Raw genomic sequence first — 22,122 nt, forward strand, 5'->3', positions numbered from 1 at the left:
ACCATTTTTATGAGAAATGTATTGACATTACTGTTCGCTTGTATGCCATTGTCTTGTCGAAGTTGATGTTAATTACTGCACCTCTGTTGACTTGCAGCGGGACAAACGATTGATACAGAGGCAGTTGAAAACCCAAAAGTATTGTTGGGAATAAACGATTGATGATAAAATTTTGCATCAGTTATTGCAATTGAAAAGCTTAGAGTTTCATGCACACGAAACTGGAACGTAGCCTCAGGCGTAAAAGATCTGAATATATATAACAATATTGTTCCATGTGTTGCAGTTGGAGGTCCATCTTAGGAGGGTAAACCCAAGGAAATGCAAGTACGATGCAATAATGAGCATCATATCTTCACCAAACATTTGTCAGCACAAGTATAATTATGGAGGTAATAGTTTTGTCCTAGCTAACTTGTAGGTTCTGTCACCAACTTGTAGGTCAAAACCTGGAGAATGATGTTGCTGTCACTTGGCAGTGATGAATGCGTGATTACAAGAAGTACATCCAGTTTTTGCATTGCACAATTAGGACTTCTTGTCTTGATCACCAGGTTGCAGGATACAGGTTTGAGTAAATTAAATTGCAAGGATTAGAGGAGTCTTACTCTTACCTTTTGGATTAACCTCATTTTTGCCTTCCCATGGGTTGGATAGCATTAGCTGAATATATGTTTAACTGACACCGATCCAACTTTGATTCTTTTGGATAGGTTAACCAATTCAGTCTTTCATCAGTCGACCTGCGTGTCCCAAGAAAAACCTCTATGCTCTACACTTTCTGCTTCTCACACCTTTTGAGTTTACTGATCGATTCACTACAATATGTGCTTTTTACTTGCTGCTGCAGTTGTTTATTTGAGAATGTTGTCGTGGCAGTGTTTTTGAAGGTGGAAATCCAGGATCATCCCTGTAGCAACTGGTTGCCCACCTACCTTTACGAGGTAATAAATGTTAAATATGTCTCTGTGGATCATCTGTCCTCTCAGAATTGCAAATCACAAGTCTTGAAGGAGCATATATCACGTTATTCACCAACAATATAAACTGAAGGAAGGATTAAATTTCAAGAAATCATATACTATATAGCTGGCTTTGGCCTGGTGATTTTAGACTATTAGAAATCTATACATATATATATGTTCTTCGAGGTCCTATAAGCATGTGTGATTTTCTTGTCATCGTACTGAAATTCTTGCAGAGACGACTAGAGAACTTGGCATTTATGGCAGTTTCAGGTGACCAGATTTATGCGGGGTCTCTATTTTGTGTTGTTGTCGTAACATCTTGTAATTGTAGAATTTGTTTTCAAGAATCAGACAGAACCAGGAGAGCATTTGGATTTAGAAGTAAAGATTAGCAATGGAAAGAAGAAGAGAAATGTGTAGATTTTTAACATGATAAATTTATTTTTTTAAAAAATCAGAAATTTCACTCAGAGACAATGTGCGAAAATCCCTGCTTTTATCCCTATTTATGTCGTTGATGCTTCTTTTTAATTTGACTCATAAAATTGCCCCACGTTTTCGGTAATTAATAGCTTACATTTACGGGATTTCCTAGAGAAACATTAGCAAGTTAAAAGCTGCTCCTTTTCAGCTCTTTCTTAAAGTAGATTTGTTTCACGACACTGTTGTACCGTTAACATGTCTTCTTAACAACAATTAGGAGGAGAAGAATAATTTTGTGACGACGACACACTCGAATGATGGATGCATAAGTACCAATGTACTCTTCTTTTTTTTTTCTCTCACTTTCAATTGTTAGACATAGAATTCAAATATTTAAATCTGATAGTGATAAAGACTTTAAAGACCCTCTCCTGACCATTGAACCGACTCTAGTGATTGAAGATAACTTTGTACGATGTAAAATAATTTGATTCACAAACTGATAAAAAATCGTAACTAGACTAGGATTATGACTGAAGCAAAGTTTATTGACAACGGAAGGTCCTTTTTTGATCTAATCGATTCAATTGTTTGTTGTAGATTCTTGTCAATAAGAGGACTGCTTGGAGAACAGGATCCGTGTCATTCTTTTTTCTGCACATGTATTTTTATGTTGTTTATTAACCCTAAAAAAAATGTTTTTTTGTTACTTATGTTATGACGGACGACTTCTCTTAATAGAACACGAATGAATACTTGCATGCAGACAGGCATAAAACTGATAATAAAGATGAGGAATCTTGAACCAAGAAAGCACCGAATACATTTCTTTGGAAGTTTGGTTAGATGCTTCGTCCATGATCCATTATTATTGTTATTATTATTTTAGCAAGAGAAGCATGGAATTTATTTAACAAGCGAAAAGGGTCAGATTTAGTACATAGTTAGTTTTAAATTTAATAATTTCCTCAAAAATAAAAAAAGAAAGAAAATTTCAGTCTAATTAAAGTGTGTCAAATTCAAATATGAAGGATACATATAAAAAAAAGAAATAGTAAATCTTATATACACTGACAATATATACACTATCACGATTGGATGCACGACACATGTGCAAAATTTAGATTTCAAATTCAAATTTAGATTATGTATCATGCATGCAATAGTGAAAGTGTATATATTGTCAGTGTATAAAAGATTAATTCCAAAAGAAATTACTTAATTAAACCTGTACAAACACTTAACATACACAGACAAAAAAATCTTAATTTAATTTATTTATATGAATTAAGAAGAAGGTTAATTCTCTATGATTAAAAGAGGAAAACATTTTATTGCTTTATTTGAATTGCATCTTTAGAAGCACTTTAAAATATTATTATAATACTAGAACAATTTTTGAAATTGACTTATGTCAGCTAAAAAAGAATAGACCAAAAAATCTCAAAAGTTCTCTCGAATAATAGGAAAACATATTATTGCCATGTTTCTTTTTCAAATCCGCATTATAAAATTACTAAATCACCCTCCACAACCTTCGCATTCCCATTATCCCGCCTATATATAATACGCCGTACTGTTTGTTCACTCTGCAGTCTGCACCTTATCTTCTTCAGTTCTTGCAGCAGCAGCAGCAATGGCCGACCCAAACTCAGCACAAGAGCCCGGAAATGACCCGAACCCAGATGACGAATTCCCAGAAGAAGAGCCAGAAGAGGAAGAAGAACCCGAGGAAGAATCCTCCTCTGACTCGGATTCGGACTCCGAGTCCGAACCCGAAATATACACCCGCCCGGGGGAGGCCGACTTAGACTTAGACGATGAAGAAAACAACACTCCGGAAGCTAACATTAAGAGGTTCATGAAAGTCTTGATTTCGAAGAGGTTAAGAAGAGAGCAAGAAGAGGAGGAAGAAGACATAGTGTACCACGAAGACCTCTTCGATTTTCCCAAGGATAAAGAAAATTGGACTGAGGAAGACTTGAAGGAGCTTTGGGCTGATGCTCCTGTGGAAATGACCAAACCGGGGTGGGACCCCAATTGGGCTGATGAAGATGAGATTGAAACTATTAAGGACATGGTGAGCGAGGGAAGAGACCCGCCAATTGCGCCCTTTTACGTGCCTTATAGGAAGCATTTTCCTGTGATTCCTGATGACCATTATGATATTTCCAATCCCAAGGCCGCTATTGAAGAGCTTGATAGAATTGAGGAGTTCTTGACTTGGGTTAGCTACATTTTCCCCGATGGCAGCTCGTAAGTAGCACTAGTAGCAGTCGTTAAGTAATGATAAAAGGTTTTTGAAGTCTTTTAGTAATATCTTGCTTGTTTCGTTTCTTGGTTTTTGATTAACTTAGTAATAGAAAGTTTGATTTTTATAAATGTTCTTGATATTGGATTGTGTTGGATATTTCCATAAGAAAGTAAAGTTTCCTTTGGGTATTTTCTGATTGTTGAATATAGTTGGGCTTTGTAAAGCCATTAGTTGTGTATTCTTTACCTGAGACGATCATGGTTTTTTGGCTTCATGGTGATATGCATAACGTATAGGACGTGTGAGTAGAGTAGGACATGAAATTGGAATGGGCAGCTGGGCAGCATTTTAGTACTTATCGATCATACTCTTCATTTGATTATATGTTCACCATCACTTCTGCTAATTTGGTACATTATAGTAGAAGGTAGAAGATGGATATATTGGAATTTTGATATCACGGAGTGCTGAAGCGACATGTTTTCCATTGCTTGTTTACAGCTAATGCAGTTCAGGGAACTAAAGAAAGTTGGAACTACTGAACTGAGTGTGGTCTTGAGTACTGAGTACCACCTCATATGCTTAAGTATTTATCTTGTCCCCAAGCTTCATGTTCATATGCTTGGGTGATTCAACTTTTACAGCATTCAGAGCTCAGAACATGTGAGCTTCAATGAAATCCTCGCTTAATTAATTACTGGTGGTCCAAATTACTCGTGTTATACAGTTTCCTGCCTTTTTTTCCTGACTGCTTAGTACCACATTAAAATTTAAAAAATAAAATAAGGAAAAAATGCTGAGTTTGAGGAAAATTTGCTGAAAATCTTGATAATAGACTATAAAATTCCTCATCACAAGCAGTGCGCAATCTAAAGATTTACCGAACTGAACTATCTAATAATTATATGACAAATTATTATTTACCCTAAGTATTGACCACAAGCTCTGGGCTTTTAGCTTGAATATAGCTTGGAGAGTGATATTTCTTTGTGAAGCAGAGATTACATCAAGTAATGCTATGTGGAAGATTAGAAATTATTCTTTCTTGTCTCTTCTTTTGTAGTTGAAGTGATGTAGAAGCTTTGACATGCAGAGACCAGAGACAGTCTGATGAAATTGTTTATAAGCCAGTTTGTTATTCTAAATTAATTTCCTCCAAAAAATTTTCGTCCATGCTAACCTCTTTGTTAATTCAAGGTATGAAGGCACTGTATGGGATGACTTAGCACATGGCAAAGGTGTTTATGTTGCTGAGGATGAGCTAGTCAGGTTTGTTGTTAGTTGTAATTGTAATGAAACACCTTTATCCCATAGTAACTCTGCTTCTTATGGTCCACTTTGCTTGATGGATGGGATAATGCTTTGAAAATCTTTTAGACATTTTCTGTTTCTGCTAACAGGTATGAAGGTGAATGGCTTCAGAACAACATGGAAGGTCATGGTGTTGTTGAAGTTGAGATACCTGGTATAGAACCTGTGCCAGGGTCCAAGTATGTTCATGGTTCTCTAAACCTCCTAATTCAGTCCTATCTAGTTCTATTATAAGCTGCAACCATAGTGCAAGTAGCCTTTTATTCCGTATTCAGTTTTGCCTTGTCTGTTTCGCAGGCTTGAAGCAAAGATGCGAGCACAAGGGAAAATAATAAAAAGAGATTATATGTCTCCAGAAGACAAAAAATGGTTTGAAATGGATGTTGAGGATACTATGAAATTAATTGGTGGAAATTATGAAATCCCTTTTTATGAGAGAGATGATTGGGTTAAACAATTTGGAGCAAAACCGTGAGTTTTTCTTTCTTTGGTTTGGTTGTGCAATTTCAATAAAGAGTCAGTTTATGGTAATGTAACTCTTTCTTTTCCATAGAGCAGAAAAAAATACAACCTGGCAGACAAAGTTTAATTTTTTATGTAGTATGAGTTGGCTTCTCGTGTCTGAGGAAGTTATTACATTGATTCATCTTGATCCCAGGGAGAAAGGTCGGTATCGCTATGCTGGTCAATGGAAACATGGTAGAATGCATGGTTGCGGTGTATATGAAGTTAATGAGCGTACAATATTTGTAAGTACATGAATGTGGCTCTTCGTGAACTTGACTGTTCTTCTATTCCTTTCTTTTTGTTCATGGCACTTAATCTCGTGCATCTCTTAAACTAAGCAATTGCATTCTTAGAAAAATTACATGAAAGTTATTATCTTTGTGTTTGTCTGAGGGTGTCTGTCTGTGTGTGCACAATAAATTATGAGTTTCTCTCTTTGAATTGCATATGCAAATAGGCATATTTCAGCACGTAATTGTGCTTGATATTCAAGTATTGAGTTCTCTGATCATTGTAGTAAACATGTAAAGACAGTGTACTATGAATGTTCGTGTCTACTGTCATATCTTACCTATTATTATCTATTGATAGACAGTGAACTTCACTTCAGGGCCGTTTTTATTTTGGAGAACTATTGGAGGGTACTTATGGTTGTGACGCCAATATATCAGCTGTGAGTTTTTATGTATATACATGCATATCTGCTCGACATATTAACTCCAGGTGTTTGTATGTTGCTTACACCATGATATTTCAGATGCATGCAGCCATAGCAGAAGTAGCAGCAGCTAAAGCTAGGATGTTTGTCAATAAACCTGACGGAAGTATGTTGTACTTCTTGCCTCCTTCATTATTGGTCCTCTTTTTTTTTTTTTTTTTGCAGTATGGAGGTGATATGGCTAATTTTGGAAGATTACTTTTTGTGCTTTAAATGTTCTAGAGGAGAAGTGGTGTTGATCGGATATGAAATGCTAACCAACCCGTCTAATTGAATGCTAACTAACCCATCATGAGCAATACTAGTATAAATATTCAACACCGTGGAAATTTTGTGAATTGCCTTTATTTTCTCTTAAAGCTGCTTTGACCTTATATACATTTGTTTACTGATAACCATTTTAATATATCATCATTGACCTTCATTTTTTCTTTTTGCTTTTTACTTATACAGTTTTTGCTTTGATTTGCCTTTGTAGTGGTTAGAGAAGAGAGAGGTCCATATAGTGATCCTCAACATCCCTATTTATATGAAGAAGATGATGTGTGGATGGCACCAGGCTTCATCAATCAGTTTTATGAAGTGAGCTGGATGATGCATATCAGTAGTCAAATATTCAGTACTAGAGCTTTCCAGAAAATTAAAATTTGCCTTTGGATGGCAGGTTCCTGATTATTGGAAAATGTATGTGCATGAGGTGGATGAGGAGAGGGAAATGTGGCTGAACTCATTCTATAAAGCACCACTGAGGTTGCCTATGCCTGCTGAACTTGAATATTGGTGGTCCAAGGGTATGACTTTTCCAATCCCCTTTTGAGTAGATTGGGTCCATTTAGATAGCATAATTTGGGGAAAAATTTTGCAAATCTTATGCTGCTTGCATCATAAATACAACTTTCAACCATTTCTTTTATCTCACATGCATCATGTCACAAAAAGTACCGCATTATTATTCCAAATAATTTTTTTGAAATAATCTCATATTTAAACACATTCACTGTTTTCTTCAGGTAAATGAGTATGATGCTGCACAGGCTCTAACTGTGCAAAATCATTGACTATTTCAGTTTCCAATTTCATTCTCTGAGCTTGTTTCTGAAAACAGATAAACATTTAATATCTGGTCTACAATGTGTTGATTCCATATTTACATTTTTATCTTAGTGGATTGATTGGTGGTGGAGTTCTTTGTTTTAGCCCTATTTTTGTTTCTGAGAATGTTGAAGAACCATGTGTAGATATGTGTGGACTTGCCTGAAAGGTGAGTCCGGTACTTAATATTTTCGACATGGTTGTTCATAGAACCAGAAAACTGATTCATCTCAGGTCACTAGTTTACCAGTGAATCAGTTGCACTTGGAGCAGAATAGATCCCTGATGTCACAAAGTTGTCATTTGCTTATCTAATTAAGTCTTGCTATAGCAGTAAGGATGAAAAGCAAGCAGAGTAACAAAATGGGGAGAAGTTGTCAAGCATAGAATTTGGATAACACGATGTAATTATCTAAATTCAAGTAAGGTTCCCCATCAGTTACTTGAGAAATGGAGAGGAGATGCGAAGATAACTGGAATTTACCTAATGTTCTGGGACTGGCTAGCAGTTCGATACTCTCTAAGCTGTTCTAGATTTGTCTGGAAGATAATTTTTTATTAGCCCAATTAGCATCTGTGTAAGTTTCTTCTGATATAGGAATGAAATTGTCTTTTCATTTATGATGTTAGTTAGGAAAATAAGCAAAGTAACAAAATGTGGAAAACTAGCAAGTTATAAGTTTTGCTTTCTGCATTATTTAAACGCGAGGCTTGGTTTTTGCTATAAAATAATATAGTTGATTTTTTGTTGGAGGAATTGGAAAGGTATTGTTGGATTTAGAGTTTGGAAATACTTGTTGAATTAATCGAGGCGAATGCATAGATTTTTCACTGCACGGATATTAGTTTTTCTGCTATACAGATTATGTTCACTTCACTAGTTTGTCTCCTTACTGAGTAAACCGTCCATCTGGTTTGCTAGTTAATGTATGTGTTCTTTTCACTTAGATGAGAAGCCAGAATTTATTTTGATTAACAAAGAACCTGAGCCTGATCCTGAGGATCCGTCAAAACTCATATATACTGAAGATCCCCTCATCCTGCATACACCAACTGGGAGGATTATCAACTATATTGATGACAAGGAACATGGTATTCGACTGTTTTGGCAACCTCCTCTCAAAGAAGGAGAAGATGTTGATCCAGAAAAGGCTGAATTCCTACCCCTTGGATTTGATGAGTTCTATGGACGAGAAGTCAATGTCAAAAAGGAATCCTTTTTGATGCGTCTTATTACCTCCATAGAGAATGCATGTAAACCAATGTTTGACAAACTGGAGAAATGGACTGAGGAGAAGAAGAAAGCTAGTGAAGCTAAAATTGAGCTACTACAACAAGAGATTGAGTTAAAAGAAGCTGAGATATGTCTGAAAGAAGCCATTGAAGATATGGATGAGGAATTGAAGAGGATGCAGAAAGAGGAGGAGAAAAAAGTTGAATTAGGGTTGCAAGATGATGATGATATTTTACCATCTGAACCAACAGAAGTTGAGACAATTAAACCCAAACAAGAGGAAGAGGACGAGGAAGATGAGGAGGAGGAGGTGGACAACGAAGAAGATATAACTTCTTCCAGTTTTGGTACAGTTGGAGATCAGGATTCACAAGAAAATGACCAGAAAGGAAAAAGAGCTGGAAAATCTCCATTTGCTGCTGCTTCCCTGTCATTTGGTGGTTCTGGGCTTCTTTCTGCTGTGAGTTTAATAACCCTTGCATCACATTCTTGGATTACTTTGAATCGAGTAATATTGATGCTCAAAGTAAAGGGTTTATTCATACATTGCTTAGCATGTGCCTGAAGCTTGTGAAATACAGAAAAGAAAAATTCCTTGTTCCTCTTCCATTTGAACACATTGCATTTGCATTTCTATTTTTTCCCGAAGTTTGAATCTATTTGGTGATCCAACGATTTATGTCAACTACAATTCGGTGATCTAAAATTACATGAATTTGCAAATGATTGGATGTACGAGCTCGAGCAGGTATCAGTCATAGTCAAACAGTTTTGTTACTTTAATTGGGAGATACGGAAATCAATTTTCATATCATTATTGGTATTCTTGAATACCGCTTTAAGCTTATTTCAATTTTGTTGTTCATCACGGACAAAATTCAGATCACTGACCGTGTTATGTGTTTCTCAGGCTCCGTCCAAGCTGCAGCAGTCACTTTCAATTTGGAAGCGGGGGAAATTGGAGATGAAAACACCTACTCCTTGTTCCCCTGTGCTGCCCTTTCATGAGCTGCCATTAAAGGGACAGACTTCAAATGTAGTTCGTTTTTCACCAGCTGTTGGTAACAAATGGAGTTTGAGAGTTGTGGCACAAAAACATCGCCAAGGCACTCCAGTCACTAGATCGCGCCTGAGAAACTGTCCCAAACAAAAAGGCTTAGCTAAAGAGATAAAATATGGAGAGCAAAGCTACAATATATTATCCTTCCACACACCAATACAAATTTAGAACGTCCTATTCCCTCTTTCACTTTTTATTTTTTGGGTAGAAACTTGATCCCTTTCACTCTTGACTTTTTGTACAAACACGATCAATTTTGTAATGTCTGCGGCCAATATTTTGAGCAGAGCCAGTCGCTCATTGAGAACTTCTGTTTCACTCAACTTTGTACTTTTGTAGCTCCTCACTTCGAATTAAGGCAATCAGAAACATTCTTGAATTCTTATTCTTTTCATTGATTGCTGTTGTAGTTATTATTCTTTTTAGCTCACAGATTACTTTCATGAAAGGATGCAGGCGAAGGCTGTTGAAACTCATGCCTTTGGGGTTGTCCACCGGTTTCCATGGCTATTTTATTCGCTTGACATTTAGGTGGTGTTTAATGTGTAGTGCTTTTTCCTAGTCGAGGCAGCAGCAAATGGCACAATAATCTCTTTCTGGGCTGTCTCAATTGGATGCATATCGTTTGTAGTACAAACCAAAAGCACTACCTTGAGAAAAAAAATTTTCTTATCGCTGGTGATTGTCATTTTCAGTTCGCTACATGGCAAAAGTAGTAAAGTAATTGGCCTAATATTTACATGATGTGATATTTTGCTTGGTTTTAGCAAAGACAGAAAACAGTTCCTGTCTTGTTGGGAGGTATGGTTTGTCGAAACTCTCAATTATTATCTCTTTTCCGCACAATGAAAATACCAGAGAGTTCTTGGAACTTAGATGAAGGCTTAATGACTTTCTTGTAAATATTAAGAAGCAAAAACATGTGAATAATTCAAGATTGCACGCGAATCATAAGCGCCTAAACAATCTAGACATAAGAGACAAGACATTCATTCACTCTGGACCCCGTCAGTATGGATGGAACCTCTTGCTGCTTGCAGCAGCAGCTAAATTCCCACAATTTCTGCAGCTCCACCCTGCAGATGGCAGGTTTACAATTTCTTAGTAGATTTGTTCAATCATGGATAACATACAGTGGTGCATACTACATACATTGGTCTTCTAACCTTCAAGACTTGAGCAGTCCTTTCTGCAAATTCACCATGGCACTTGAAATTTAAGGGTCCAAACTCAAAAGGGCTAAGGGCAAAACTCAAGTTTCAAATGGTAAATCAGTGAAGTTGACATGATCGTGGTTAGGTCCAAGACATATGGGACCAATGAAATGATGACAAAACGTCATGTTCCCTGTACCAGCAGTGAAGCAACTTGGCAAAGGATGCAGTAAATGTTCAGCATTATTAGGGGCCATTGCTGCTCATAGTTCATGAATCCACGCCAAAATTATTACCATGCTGATGGAGAATTGCATAAGGTGATGGGGATGTGGATTGGGACTCAAAGCATGCTTTGTCTATTTGCACATGTTCCTCCTTCCAATCTTGACGGACTTCACAGCGACCAAATAATTGAAAATACTTCCTTCACAGAAATACTAGGTTACGATGAGAAGTTGGTCCAATGCTGGTCATTCATTGTTGCTCATGCAACCATCGAGGTGATTGATGAAGGAAAGAAAGGGTTTTCAACCCCCTTTTAAACTAACGTGAAAATTTGTTGAGAAGTTTCTGAATCTTCAGCTCCTCAAGTTTAGGAAGATAGAAGTTTAAAGAAGTAATGTATGGGAGAAAATCTCAATGGTTGGTTGCATTATGAACAAAAGCCCTTGGTTATTACCACTGTACATTGGTCTCTTCTTGTGTGTTTCGGGGCATGAGTTTTGTCAAATTGGACCCTTAAAATTTTGACAGATGCTACTACATTCATCGAAAGAAAATTAAAAAGTTTCACCCTCGTGAAATCCTATAGGAATTGGAACAAGTTTGCCACTCCAAATCTTATGAGAACAACAATGTTGATCCAGATCCTGATTACGTTTCTACAACTCTTGAATATACACTACTTTTTGTTCATGAAAGCAACACATTTTATCAGAATCCTTTCTTTCCGGATAAAAGAATGGCCATTTGGCTTGTTCATATCGCTGACAATGAAGCTAACATATGAATAAATTGAGCTAGTAAACTCTCAACCTTTGAAGTTTTAAAAACTGACCGAGTCTAAATTATTAACAGTTTTGCTGGAAATGAGAGAAAAATTTTCGAGGATTTCCAGTACTCTTACATTAGTTTATGTAGGGGTTATCTCAAAAAATCGAACATCGGTCCCTCCTCATTGGCTCGTGTTTTTGATCATGCTGCTGAAAACTCAGATTTGGATGGAAAGTTGGAAAAAACTAACTTGGTCCAAGGACGATCATTTTCCAGAGCTTTAAGATGGTCCCAAGGGCTACATATTTATTCATCCACTTGCTATCTACATTCTACAGTAAAAGGAAAGGAATCTTTTTCGGGATGATTGACCATTTATCAACCTGTATTGCCACGCACGATTCTCAAATTCAAGCTCGGTCAATCCATTATAAATCTATCTATTAGGATGATTCAGGTCATCTGTTAACAAGTCTTTAGCAACGTTTCAGTGCTTGAGTCATGTTTTGCACTTTGACAAATTCTGGTCAGACTACTGAAATGTAGCATTTAACTTCCAATTCTTGGTCACCATATCAACGCTGGAATTAGCAAATACAGCATTCAGCTTCGCCTATCAATTGGTCTACAACAATTATTCAAGAAGAGGAAGAAGAAACATCATAATGTAAAAAATTAATATGTAAATTGTAACAATCAATCTACCTAATATTAACTATGTTTTGGAAATTAGGGATGATCAAAGTTTTTTGTGGTCTTTCTGGCCAAGATAAAAGAAGGGCTAAGTCAATTTCAATGCATATATCTATCTATCACTAGACTTGCCTTAATTGATTCGAATTTTTCAAGTTCTAAATCAGTCGTAAAATGCTAAGACTTGACGGGAGAGAAACCTGAGACTTGTATTGTGCTGTGGCTATCTCACAATGATTGAGGGATTCTTCAAAATCACGTCTGGTCACATACTCATATGGGACATTGATCATCTGGACCCTCCAAGAAGCATTAAAGAAAACCAGGCTGCAGCTGGAAAATGAAATTTGGATGGAAACTTGTAGCTTGATTGGTTCTTGATGATTTTGAATTGTCAACTAATCTCTATCCTTTTCTCTCTTTTTTATTTTTATTTTTTTGGGGTCCTATACTATAAAGAATTATAACATCCTACGACATCCCACAAGGGACTTGATAGTTTCACGCAACCTATTTCTATTGAGGGAACAACTAACTCATTAACAATCACTTATGAAGATAACTAGACATAATAAGCAATAAAAAATGTGTTTCTCTGACGGCTTTCCATTGAGCACTAGTTAACACATCCTCAAAAAAAATACACCTAAACCACTAACAATTATTACCTTCTCTTGCATTTATATATTTTTTCTATTTAATCTTGCATACCTTCTATTGTATTTATTTATTTTCTCTAATTAATCTTATATTTTTAAAAATATGACATTTGAAATATATCTTAACGAGTTCTCAATAGGTACCCATTAGACAGACACATAAAAAAATATACAATTTATTCCTAATAACAAATAATTATTTACTGCAAATTATATCAGATATATGTATATAGGCCAACTCCAAGTGGCATACCACCATCATTTTCCAAAGGTAATTCCAGATAGGGTCCTGGGCTCCATGTATATTCCACTTGCTCCATCGACAAAATAAAGAAGAAGTCATCTATTTGAGAACAATAAGCTTACTATTTTGCCGGTGGCCGGGTCTTGGACGTAACGTAGATATCTTAGGTACCCACCTGATTTTTGGGTTGATCAAAGCCATTTTAATACTCAACAAATCCTAAACACCAAAGCCTGCAGTCTTTTTTTTATTATTATTTTACATTGTTTAAACCCAGTGTATGTTTGTCAATTGTTATTGTCTTTTTTGCAGATGATTCCTGTATTTGTTTGCTTCTGAGGCTCAGGAGGGGGGGGGGGGCCTTTTCTCAGCAAACTTTCATAATTTTCATATTTAATGCTCAATGATTCATCCGAAATGAGGCCAAAAAAATTCAAAAATGATGAAATCATGTTTATTTCTGTTTTATGCATGGTATAGAACTACCTAGTCGTGCCATATGGCAGTATCATACTATCATAGTTGGGTGTCTTGAAATATACTTAGATTTGTAGGTTGGAAGTTTATATTAATAATAATTCGGTCTGTTCAAGGCACCCGTTAAGATATATTTTAGGTATTATATTTTTAAATATATAAGATTAATTATAAAAAAAGTAAATAAATACAAAAGAAGGTAGATGAATGTTAGGCGTGTTAATCAGACAGGGCACTTGTTAGAAAAATCCACAATAATTTTAGCCTCAGGTAAATAAAAGTTCGTTTGATTACAGATAAATCTGAACTCTAATTCTAATTAAATAAAAGCAACGTTGACTAATTAAAACCCATTATCGTTGTTGAATAATCATCAATACACTTTACTAATCATCTTACAATTCACTATCTAGCATCTACATTGCGGCACTCAATACACAAGATTTGTCAGGGAAATTTGTGTTCCCACGGTCAACAAGTTTTAACGATTCCTTGACAGCTATCAAATCACTAATTAACCACACTCTTAACTTAAACTTGTTCTACTAAAATACGGTACCAAGAACTAAAGTCATGTCTAGAACATGAATTATTCAGTCCTCAAAATTTGGCAACTTTCCCAACTGCAATTAGAAATTTTGCAGTGAAGATGAATGTTCAAGAAATTCAAGCTGGTGAGATTGCCTTTTCAGGGACAAGTCTCAAACTTGCCAAACCGCCCGTTTTCCTCCAACCATTCATTCGCTTTTGAAATACGTACCTAGTCTATCCAAAACATTGAGAGTAGCTTGACATTTCCTTCTTTTTTTTTTTTTTGTCTTTGTTAGGCAACAATAGTACGTAGCTTGGATAATGATAGAATTGGAATCTATGTATATGACTTTTTTCAACTGCATAATTGAAGAGATTTAGATAACACTATACTAATGATCAAATCAACATATGAATATTGGATGCTAAAGATTTCATTTCCAGTTCCTGATCAAGAAAAACTAGTCTAAAAGATTAGGCACTGGATGTCTAGTATGAAATTCAATTCTCTTTCGCCAAGCAAATCTGCAGATTAGTTGGATGCTACTTTTGCAGGTTCCAGTCTCATTATAAGTATAGGTATACTTTCATTTTCAATAGAAGTTTAGCCTTAATTAATGACTACATATTATTCTACATTAGCTCATTTTGAGGTCTATTGCCTGAAATTTGGCATGCCATCCTCCTTAGTTCATGTGTTACTCCGACAGATTTACTCAATTAAACAAGCATATGCACCTAACCATTATCAACCGCGAAATGAGTTCATATTCGTATCATATATGTGCAAAAATTGCATTTCCTCCTCCTCCTGTTCTTCTTGGACAAGCATACATAAAGTGCTGAAAAATCATTCAACAAAAATAGTTAGGTAATATCTCAAGCCAAAGCACAGCCAAGTATATATCCAGACAGGTCACATTCTATCAAGGGTTGTAAGCAACTGGCAGATAGACAAAATATGCAACTCCTTGGAAAGTTCATATAATTGATTATGAACCCAAGTAGGCTAAAGGGGACCGGGGGGGTTAGGACTCCTGTCCCATTATAGATTTATAATCTACACATGTTTAAGGATTTCCAGCCTTCACTGGGCATGCACTCCATTTCCCTCTGCTTATTCCTAATAGTCTAATACTTTTCCCTGATATTATTGCCTCTTAAGTACGAACTAATACATAATACCTGCACCATACACAATATTCTTAGTACAAATCATGCCAAGTGCTAATTAATTAGTAGTACGATTAATAACATGTAAGACATTAATCATATAATCTTATGACCCTTAATACAAACATCTAATCAACTTATTAATGCTTGCGTGTACTACTCAAATGGTCTGTAGTTAGCCTTTAATTTTCTGCTCGATTCTTCAAGACATTTATGTAATTCAAGAAGGGACGGAAGATTTTTGTTTTTTTGTTTTTGTTTATATTCCTCTTACGAGGATGTACAAGCTACATTTGAAAAGGATAATTCTTCCCATTTAGTCATTCTTGATTTTGATCTCCCACCATAAATATTCTTTGCGTGTATTATTGGGACTTATTGGTTATTGGTGCATGTTAAGCAATTAGTGGTATTATATATTCTTTAACGTCTAATTTTGTTACATAATAAAGTTTTACATGGAATTTGAAACTGAAAAATAAAGTGATGCAGCTACTCAGTATAACTCAATTTTTTTTTTGATAAATGGGAGATTTTGAACTCAGATTGTTCTATTTACAATCTCTCCTATCTTACCCTCAAGTACAACTCAAGTGTTATTTGACTATAAATACTTACCATTTCCTTCATATGATCACGGGAGTAATTTTGAGCTCCCTTGCTAGGTAAGATAAAAATGAAGGGTCAAAAACAATAATGTTAGGTTCCCATTCAAGCACAGAATAACTATATTTGTTCTCATTAAATGATAACACAGAGGTGGGATGACATAGTGGAGGTTTGCAAATAACTGCTTGACATAATTAGGTTGCTAGGAATGAGAGCATGAAACAAGCTCACAGAAAATAGACTTGCATCAGACAAACCAAGCCACAATTGATATCGAAATTCCTAATTATACCAAACCATGCAAAAAAGAGAAGCCCAAATTGATCTCTAATTCCTAATTCCACCCAATTCAACCTTCAAGAATTCTGTACCACTATGCTACAAAAGTACAAAGTCATCGTCTATTTTCAGGCTGGCATTGATCTCCCTGTGTCTGAGATCTCTTTAATTGCATTTCAAAGGGAAAAGGGCAAAAACAATAAATGAAAAAAAAAAACTTAACAGCTGGGTTAATTTCTAGACCAGGAAAACCAATTAATTATTACGTCTGCAATCATTCTCTTGATACTTATATTTATCCTGCTATGATATACTTCAAAGGGATAGTTATCATCATCTTACAAGGTGTCTGTATTTAGGCATACTTATATTACCAAGTGGCAGTGTCATCAACTTATCATATCGATTGGTTTCTTAATTTTATCAATTACTGATCAATTATCTGTAATATTCTACAAGCATTTTTTTTGTTTCTAATTTTGAAAGAAAGTATTCTACATTTGTCTTGACCTGACCAGATGCACACATATAACATCATTATTATGATATTATCCATCGTTTTCTCGGAAAAAAATGCTTCAAGGGAAATTTTTGGTGGACTTGTCATTTTTTTCAAGTTAAACTATTGAAACAGCCGATGATGGAACCGTAACTATGTAATCGTCCCGGAACGGTTTCATACATTTCAACAAAATGTAAATAAAGTATATATATATATATATATATAGATTATTAAAATTAATATACATCTTATGATCTGAACCTTGTAAAGTTCTATACATATATACATCTTACAATCCGAACTATACCAAGAACCTGAACCTTTCAGGAAGGGCTACTACTGCAGCAGTTCTTGCCTGAATTCGGTGATGATGATTTTTAAGGCCAAAATTTTTGTAATGAATCTTAATTCGATGAGAAAGAGAATGATTCTCCAAATCTGCGTACTGTACAAAGGATGAAGTCTTTTACGATATGTTAAGTTGAACTTGATGAAAGCTGCTGCATTCGAGTGATTAAAAATGCCCATCGACTGAGTCTATTTTTTATGATTTGACCTATAATAATCCAGGATTTAATGGTATCGCTATTGAATGCAATGGACTTCCGACTCCATGCTAGCGTCACCATTACAACTGAATTATGTGTTTGAAAAGGAGTTACGGGCCATAATTCGAACTATGTCACTTATAGTGGACAACTTTTCATGATGCATCCTAAGAAAATATCTGGTTTTACTGTTTAAAAAGCAAATATGTCTAGCAATATGTGGTCAACATTGATTTATCCTTCTTAGGTCCTGCCTTAGTTTTAAAAAAAAAAAAAAAGTTTATTATCTCACATCTCCTCATCTCCTACCTAGTGTTTCCATGAACAATTACAGAGGAAAGGATGACAATCATATTACTAATACGCAAGCTGATTAGGCCTTAATTTAGTAGCTAAAATTGAAACTCTAAAAATTAAAAATTATGAATTCAAGTCTTACGAAAAGTGAGTTTATCCTAACTAGCTATATGTTAATCTTTCTCTCACTATTTGTGAGTTATTCGTTATAATAGTTGTTTGGTTATAATCCGTATGTATTGATCCTGCCAACATGGATTTTCTGTAATCACGTCAAAGAAAATTGACAACAAAAAGATATTTATATATTGAAGATTATTAGGGTTAGGTTCCCATTAAGGGTTAGCTTCCTGATAAATTAGTTTGATCTACCATATTCTGTGATTTATAATATGATCAGATTACAACACTTTAAAAAAAAAATTCTGTAAGGAAAGGCACTTATATTAGTGAACTTATTGTCGTGTTTCATAGTTATCTTCTTCAAAATCTCTAATTAATGAGCCAAGTAAATTTATCAATAAGTCCACTCTAAACCGTTGAGTGGTAGTTAGGTTTCCTTTCCCATCTTCACACATTTTTTTCTTCTTCTTAATTAATTGAGCTCAGTTGCTATTCTCAGTCTACTTTACAATATCAAGTTTGCCATCAAATCCAACTGAAAAACACTTCTTTCCTAGCTTCCAAGAAAGAAAAAAATTTGTACAGCTTCTAGCTAGCTAGTATTGATCTAGGAGATCCTTTTCATAGATGACATAACAATTACTAACAACAGACTGTTTTAAACAAGCATGCTTATCTAGATACTAGAGCATCCATCACTTTCGCTATACTAGTAAAATGTACACTCTCATCTTAGCAAGCAGCATAATAGAATTGGACTTATTTCTTTCTTATTTCCTTTTTTTCCCCTTTTTCTGAATCCAATATGGGAAAAAAATTCGCTTTTCTGATTTCAATGGGGGATTTAGAAACTAAGATACTATCTCAAGCTTATCATGTTTGTTTGACCTTCCTCAACTGATCCAATCAGATTAGATCACCCATGTTTTCTCACAATCTTAGCTTACCCCAAATAAAAAAAATTTCTTACAGTTTCTCTTTTATCAGTATTTGGAAGGAGAAGAAGAAAGAGGGAATGATAAAACTAATCGCTTAAAGACGGGGGAGTACAACTTTTTTGTTCTTGACTGGTTTAATTTTTAAAGAGTTGCATGCTAAGGTTCATGTCACAATATTTGTCTTCAAAGTAATCCTGATAAATATAGTAAGTCATATTCAAAGTAATATTGATAAATATAGTAATCCATACGTGTGCGCATGCGTGTATATAATATATATGTGTGTGTATGCATGTATACATGCATGTATATGTATGTGCGTATATATATATATATATATATATAAAATAATAATAATTGAGTCGTCTTACCGCAAAATAATCTTTCAAATTTGTCAATTAGCATATGACAATGCTCATGGCCAGAAGATATTTTTGTGTCCAATGGCGAAATTGAGGCTTTACCGTCAAATTAATTTACATGATTCCTTTCGGCTGTCCGTCCAATGGCATCCCGCCATCTGTCACAACAATTCTGCTAAACTGTGGGTCCTTTGAAATTTAACTGTAATCACAGTGCTGTTAATGGAGAAACATTGGACAATAGCAACATTACAAAAATTGTGGCGGCCAAGGGATGAAGCAATTAAATCGGACAACTTGGCTACCAGTTTCTTTCTTTTTTCCCCCTTTTTTTTTATGTCCGTTCTGATTACAACTACTTTATACATCAGGCGTGTGAATTTGACCAATCCCTTTTCTTTTTTTCCATTTTCATTGTAAAAGAAACATCCTAGTTGGTTTGTGGCTTCTCCCGGGTACGTCAGAGCTATGTGCATTATTTGAAGTAGAAAAGGCAGGGAGTAAGTCCCGGAAATTCCAGCCTTGGCCCTTGACCCTTGACGACAAAAATAATAGGAGTACGACGTTGTTGGCGGTAGTATGGTGTGTCAAAACTCAAAGGCGAAGTTGAAGGCAATCTTTTTCTTTTTTTTTTTACGGAAACGTTAGAACTTGTATTGAAATCAAAGCAAGCTGTACAACTTGAGCAACACCCCATGCGGAGCTTTACAATTATGTCATTCGACACTGAGGACTTAGATATTCCTCATCTTGCACTAAAGTAGTAGCATACATGCTAATTCTTCTACCTAAACCATTACACTGATTGCCAGTCAAGCTAAATGAGCAATTCATAAACAAAGCTTTGAGCATGTGGATATCCTCTAGATGAGCAAAAAGTCTGATATCACGAGTCTTGTTTATTCTCAAAAGTCGCAGCATCTGAATGGATGAAACCAGCAAATTTACCTCTGGCCAAGGCAGTTGTCTTACCTTGACCAACGCTAACTTGATTGCTGTAGCGTAGTCCAGCAATGTGTCTCCTGAACTTCTGTCCGTCAAGGCCCATGCTGCATGCACATTAGTTCCTTGTTGAGCCACTACGCCTATACCTAATGGCTTCCCTTCGTTTGGATGACTGATGTCCACTGTAACGAGCATCATATTACTGTCTGCATTACCGTTCTGCTGCTCAATCTTAGATCACTCTTCCCAACTAATTTACGTTTTACTAGTCGAACCTTTCAACCTAAGCAAATATTCTACTGAAAAGTAAAATGCTGCATTAAATTTTGCCTCATTCCATTCCAGAGTGCGTTTTAGATTGGATGGATTCGCCAAGCTGGGCAGCTGCTACCAGTTGAGGTCCCAGTACAGCTTTCGTGAATTCAAGACAGAACGCAACTACGACAGGACTTGCCTATTAACAAATGCCTCACTCAAACATGAAGAAGCATCAAGTTTTGCTTATTCTACTGAATTAATAACCTCATGCATTACTTATTGCATTATTGCCTTTAGTCTGGCCAGTGCCTTGTCGCGTGTTTGTTGATTCTTTTTGATGTTTTTTTTTCCCCCATTTTTGTTTGATTGCTGAATTGGCTTTTAGTCTCAAATTGTCCTCAACCAGACAAGGGATTAATGCAAATAGTGACGTGAACGTTGGCACCAAAAAGAAAAGCCGTCTCCGTGCCCTGAATCCTAAATCTGAGTAGTCCATTTCATTACTTAACATCGGCTTAGAAATACACGTGAGTATCCAACAAATTGTCTTCATATCCACCAATTTTTTGAAGGATCACCTGTAGTACTTAAAAGCGACAATTAAGAGTATTTTGGCTTTAATTAAGCAAGAAAAGCATATACTATTATTTAATTTGCATACATTTCTCTTTTTTATTTTATTTTTTGGGAATATTATATGTCAAATCTCAACCGCTTAAAAACACTTTAGCTGTGTATTTCCCTTTCCGTAATACTTTTAAGCCCAAAATCTTTATTGTTTTTGACAAATCTTATATATCAATTGTTGGTCAAGAAGCATCAGGTGAGGAGTTCGACTCTTGGCCTGGTAAGTTGGGGTAGGGGAATAGGGGAGGGGGGAAGGTTTTTTTTTAAAAAAAAAAAAAAAAAAAACCCACTAGGTTAGGGCAAGTATTCATTTGAAGTTATGTATAACAAAACTAGGATGGTGCTATTCTTCTTGCGTTTGCAATTTAGCATTTTTGAAGTAATTAATACGTTACTATAATCTAAACTAGAAAACTATGGATGCAACGATATGGAGTCGAAAAGTTTGAATGACGACCCTTCAATTTCCAGCAAACCTACGGATTGATTGGGAAGCTTAATAAAAATTAAATTGCAACCTTTTTTTCTTTTTTTTTTAAAAAAAAGTGTAAATAGGAGGTTTTGAACCCACGAATGCACTGAAAATTAATTTACATGCATCTCGCTGTTAATGTTTAGATACATATTTTAACTACAGAAATTACTGGATACATTGTACTTAAACTAAAGAACTGAAAAAGAGTCCCGCTTTATTTCCTCTTTCAATTTACGTCTATCTTATGCATTGTGGCTCTCGGCTACGTTTACCTATCGATATTCTACCAACGTAATCTAAACAACAATAATATTCCATCAAACTGATACATTAACATTAGCAGGAGGATTAGGATTCACCAGAGGAAATTAATGGCACTGTTTTCTTCTTCTTTCCTTTTTTTTTTTTTTTTGGTTCCATTTTAGGGGGAGAAGAGGAAAATCTAATTAGCTACTATGAAATGTCAAACAATAATTGGTAATCACTGTTAAGAAAAATAAACAATCAATAGCCATCGTAACACTAACTTAGTCTAATAATCAAAGGTTGAGATATAAAAAATTACCAACAAAAGGCCATAAATAGTTAAATACTACTACTATTGTGTTAACTCCACGAGAGAAAAGGAGCAGAAGCATCACCATCATCACCGTTCATACAATTCC

The 22,122-nt window shown here is 35.4% G+C and overlaps 1 protein-coding gene across 1 annotated transcript; it reads left to right on the plus strand.

The window, feature by feature from the left end:
* Window positions 1-2,994: 2,994 nt before the first annotated feature.
* LOC113775994 (protein TIC 100) lies at window positions 2,995-9,961 on the plus strand. Its single transcript, XM_027321066.1, has 11 exons — window positions 2,995-3,647; window positions 4,843-4,914; window positions 5,046-5,135; window positions 5,254-5,427; window positions 5,615-5,705; window positions 6,074-6,136; window positions 6,221-6,287; window positions 6,660-6,763; window positions 6,846-6,972; window positions 8,222-8,967; window positions 9,418-9,961. Exons 1-11 carry the CDS (start codon window positions 3,028-3,030, stop codon window positions 9,733-9,735), a joined length of 2,472 nt encoding a protein of 823 aa, XP_027176867.1. The 5' UTR covers window positions 2,995-3,027; the 3' UTR covers window positions 9,736-9,961.
* Window positions 9,962-22,122: the final 12,161 nt, after the last annotated feature.

Source organism: Coffea eugenioides, chromosome 1 (assembly GCF_003713205.1).
Source record: "Coffea eugenioides isolate CCC68of chromosome 1, Ceug_1.0, whole genome shotgun sequence".
In the NCBI taxonomy this organism is placed as follows: domain Eukaryota; kingdom Viridiplantae; phylum Streptophyta; class Magnoliopsida; order Gentianales; family Rubiaceae; genus Coffea; species Coffea eugenioides.

Bases quoted from the DNA above. Each gene is read 5' to 3' on its own strand.
- LOC113775994 (XM_027321066.1), top strand. From the start codon at position 3,028: ATGGCCGACCCAAACTCAGCACAAGAGCCCGGAAATGACCCGAACCCA. The intron at 5,706-6,073 runs GTAAGTACATGA...ACTTCACTTCAG, and splicing joins TTAATGAGCGTACAATATTT to GGCCGTTTTTATTTTGGAGA. The intron at 6,973-8,221 runs GTATGACTTTTC...CTTTTCACTTAG, and splicing joins TGAATATTGGTGGTCCAAGG to ATGAGAAGCCAGAATTTATT.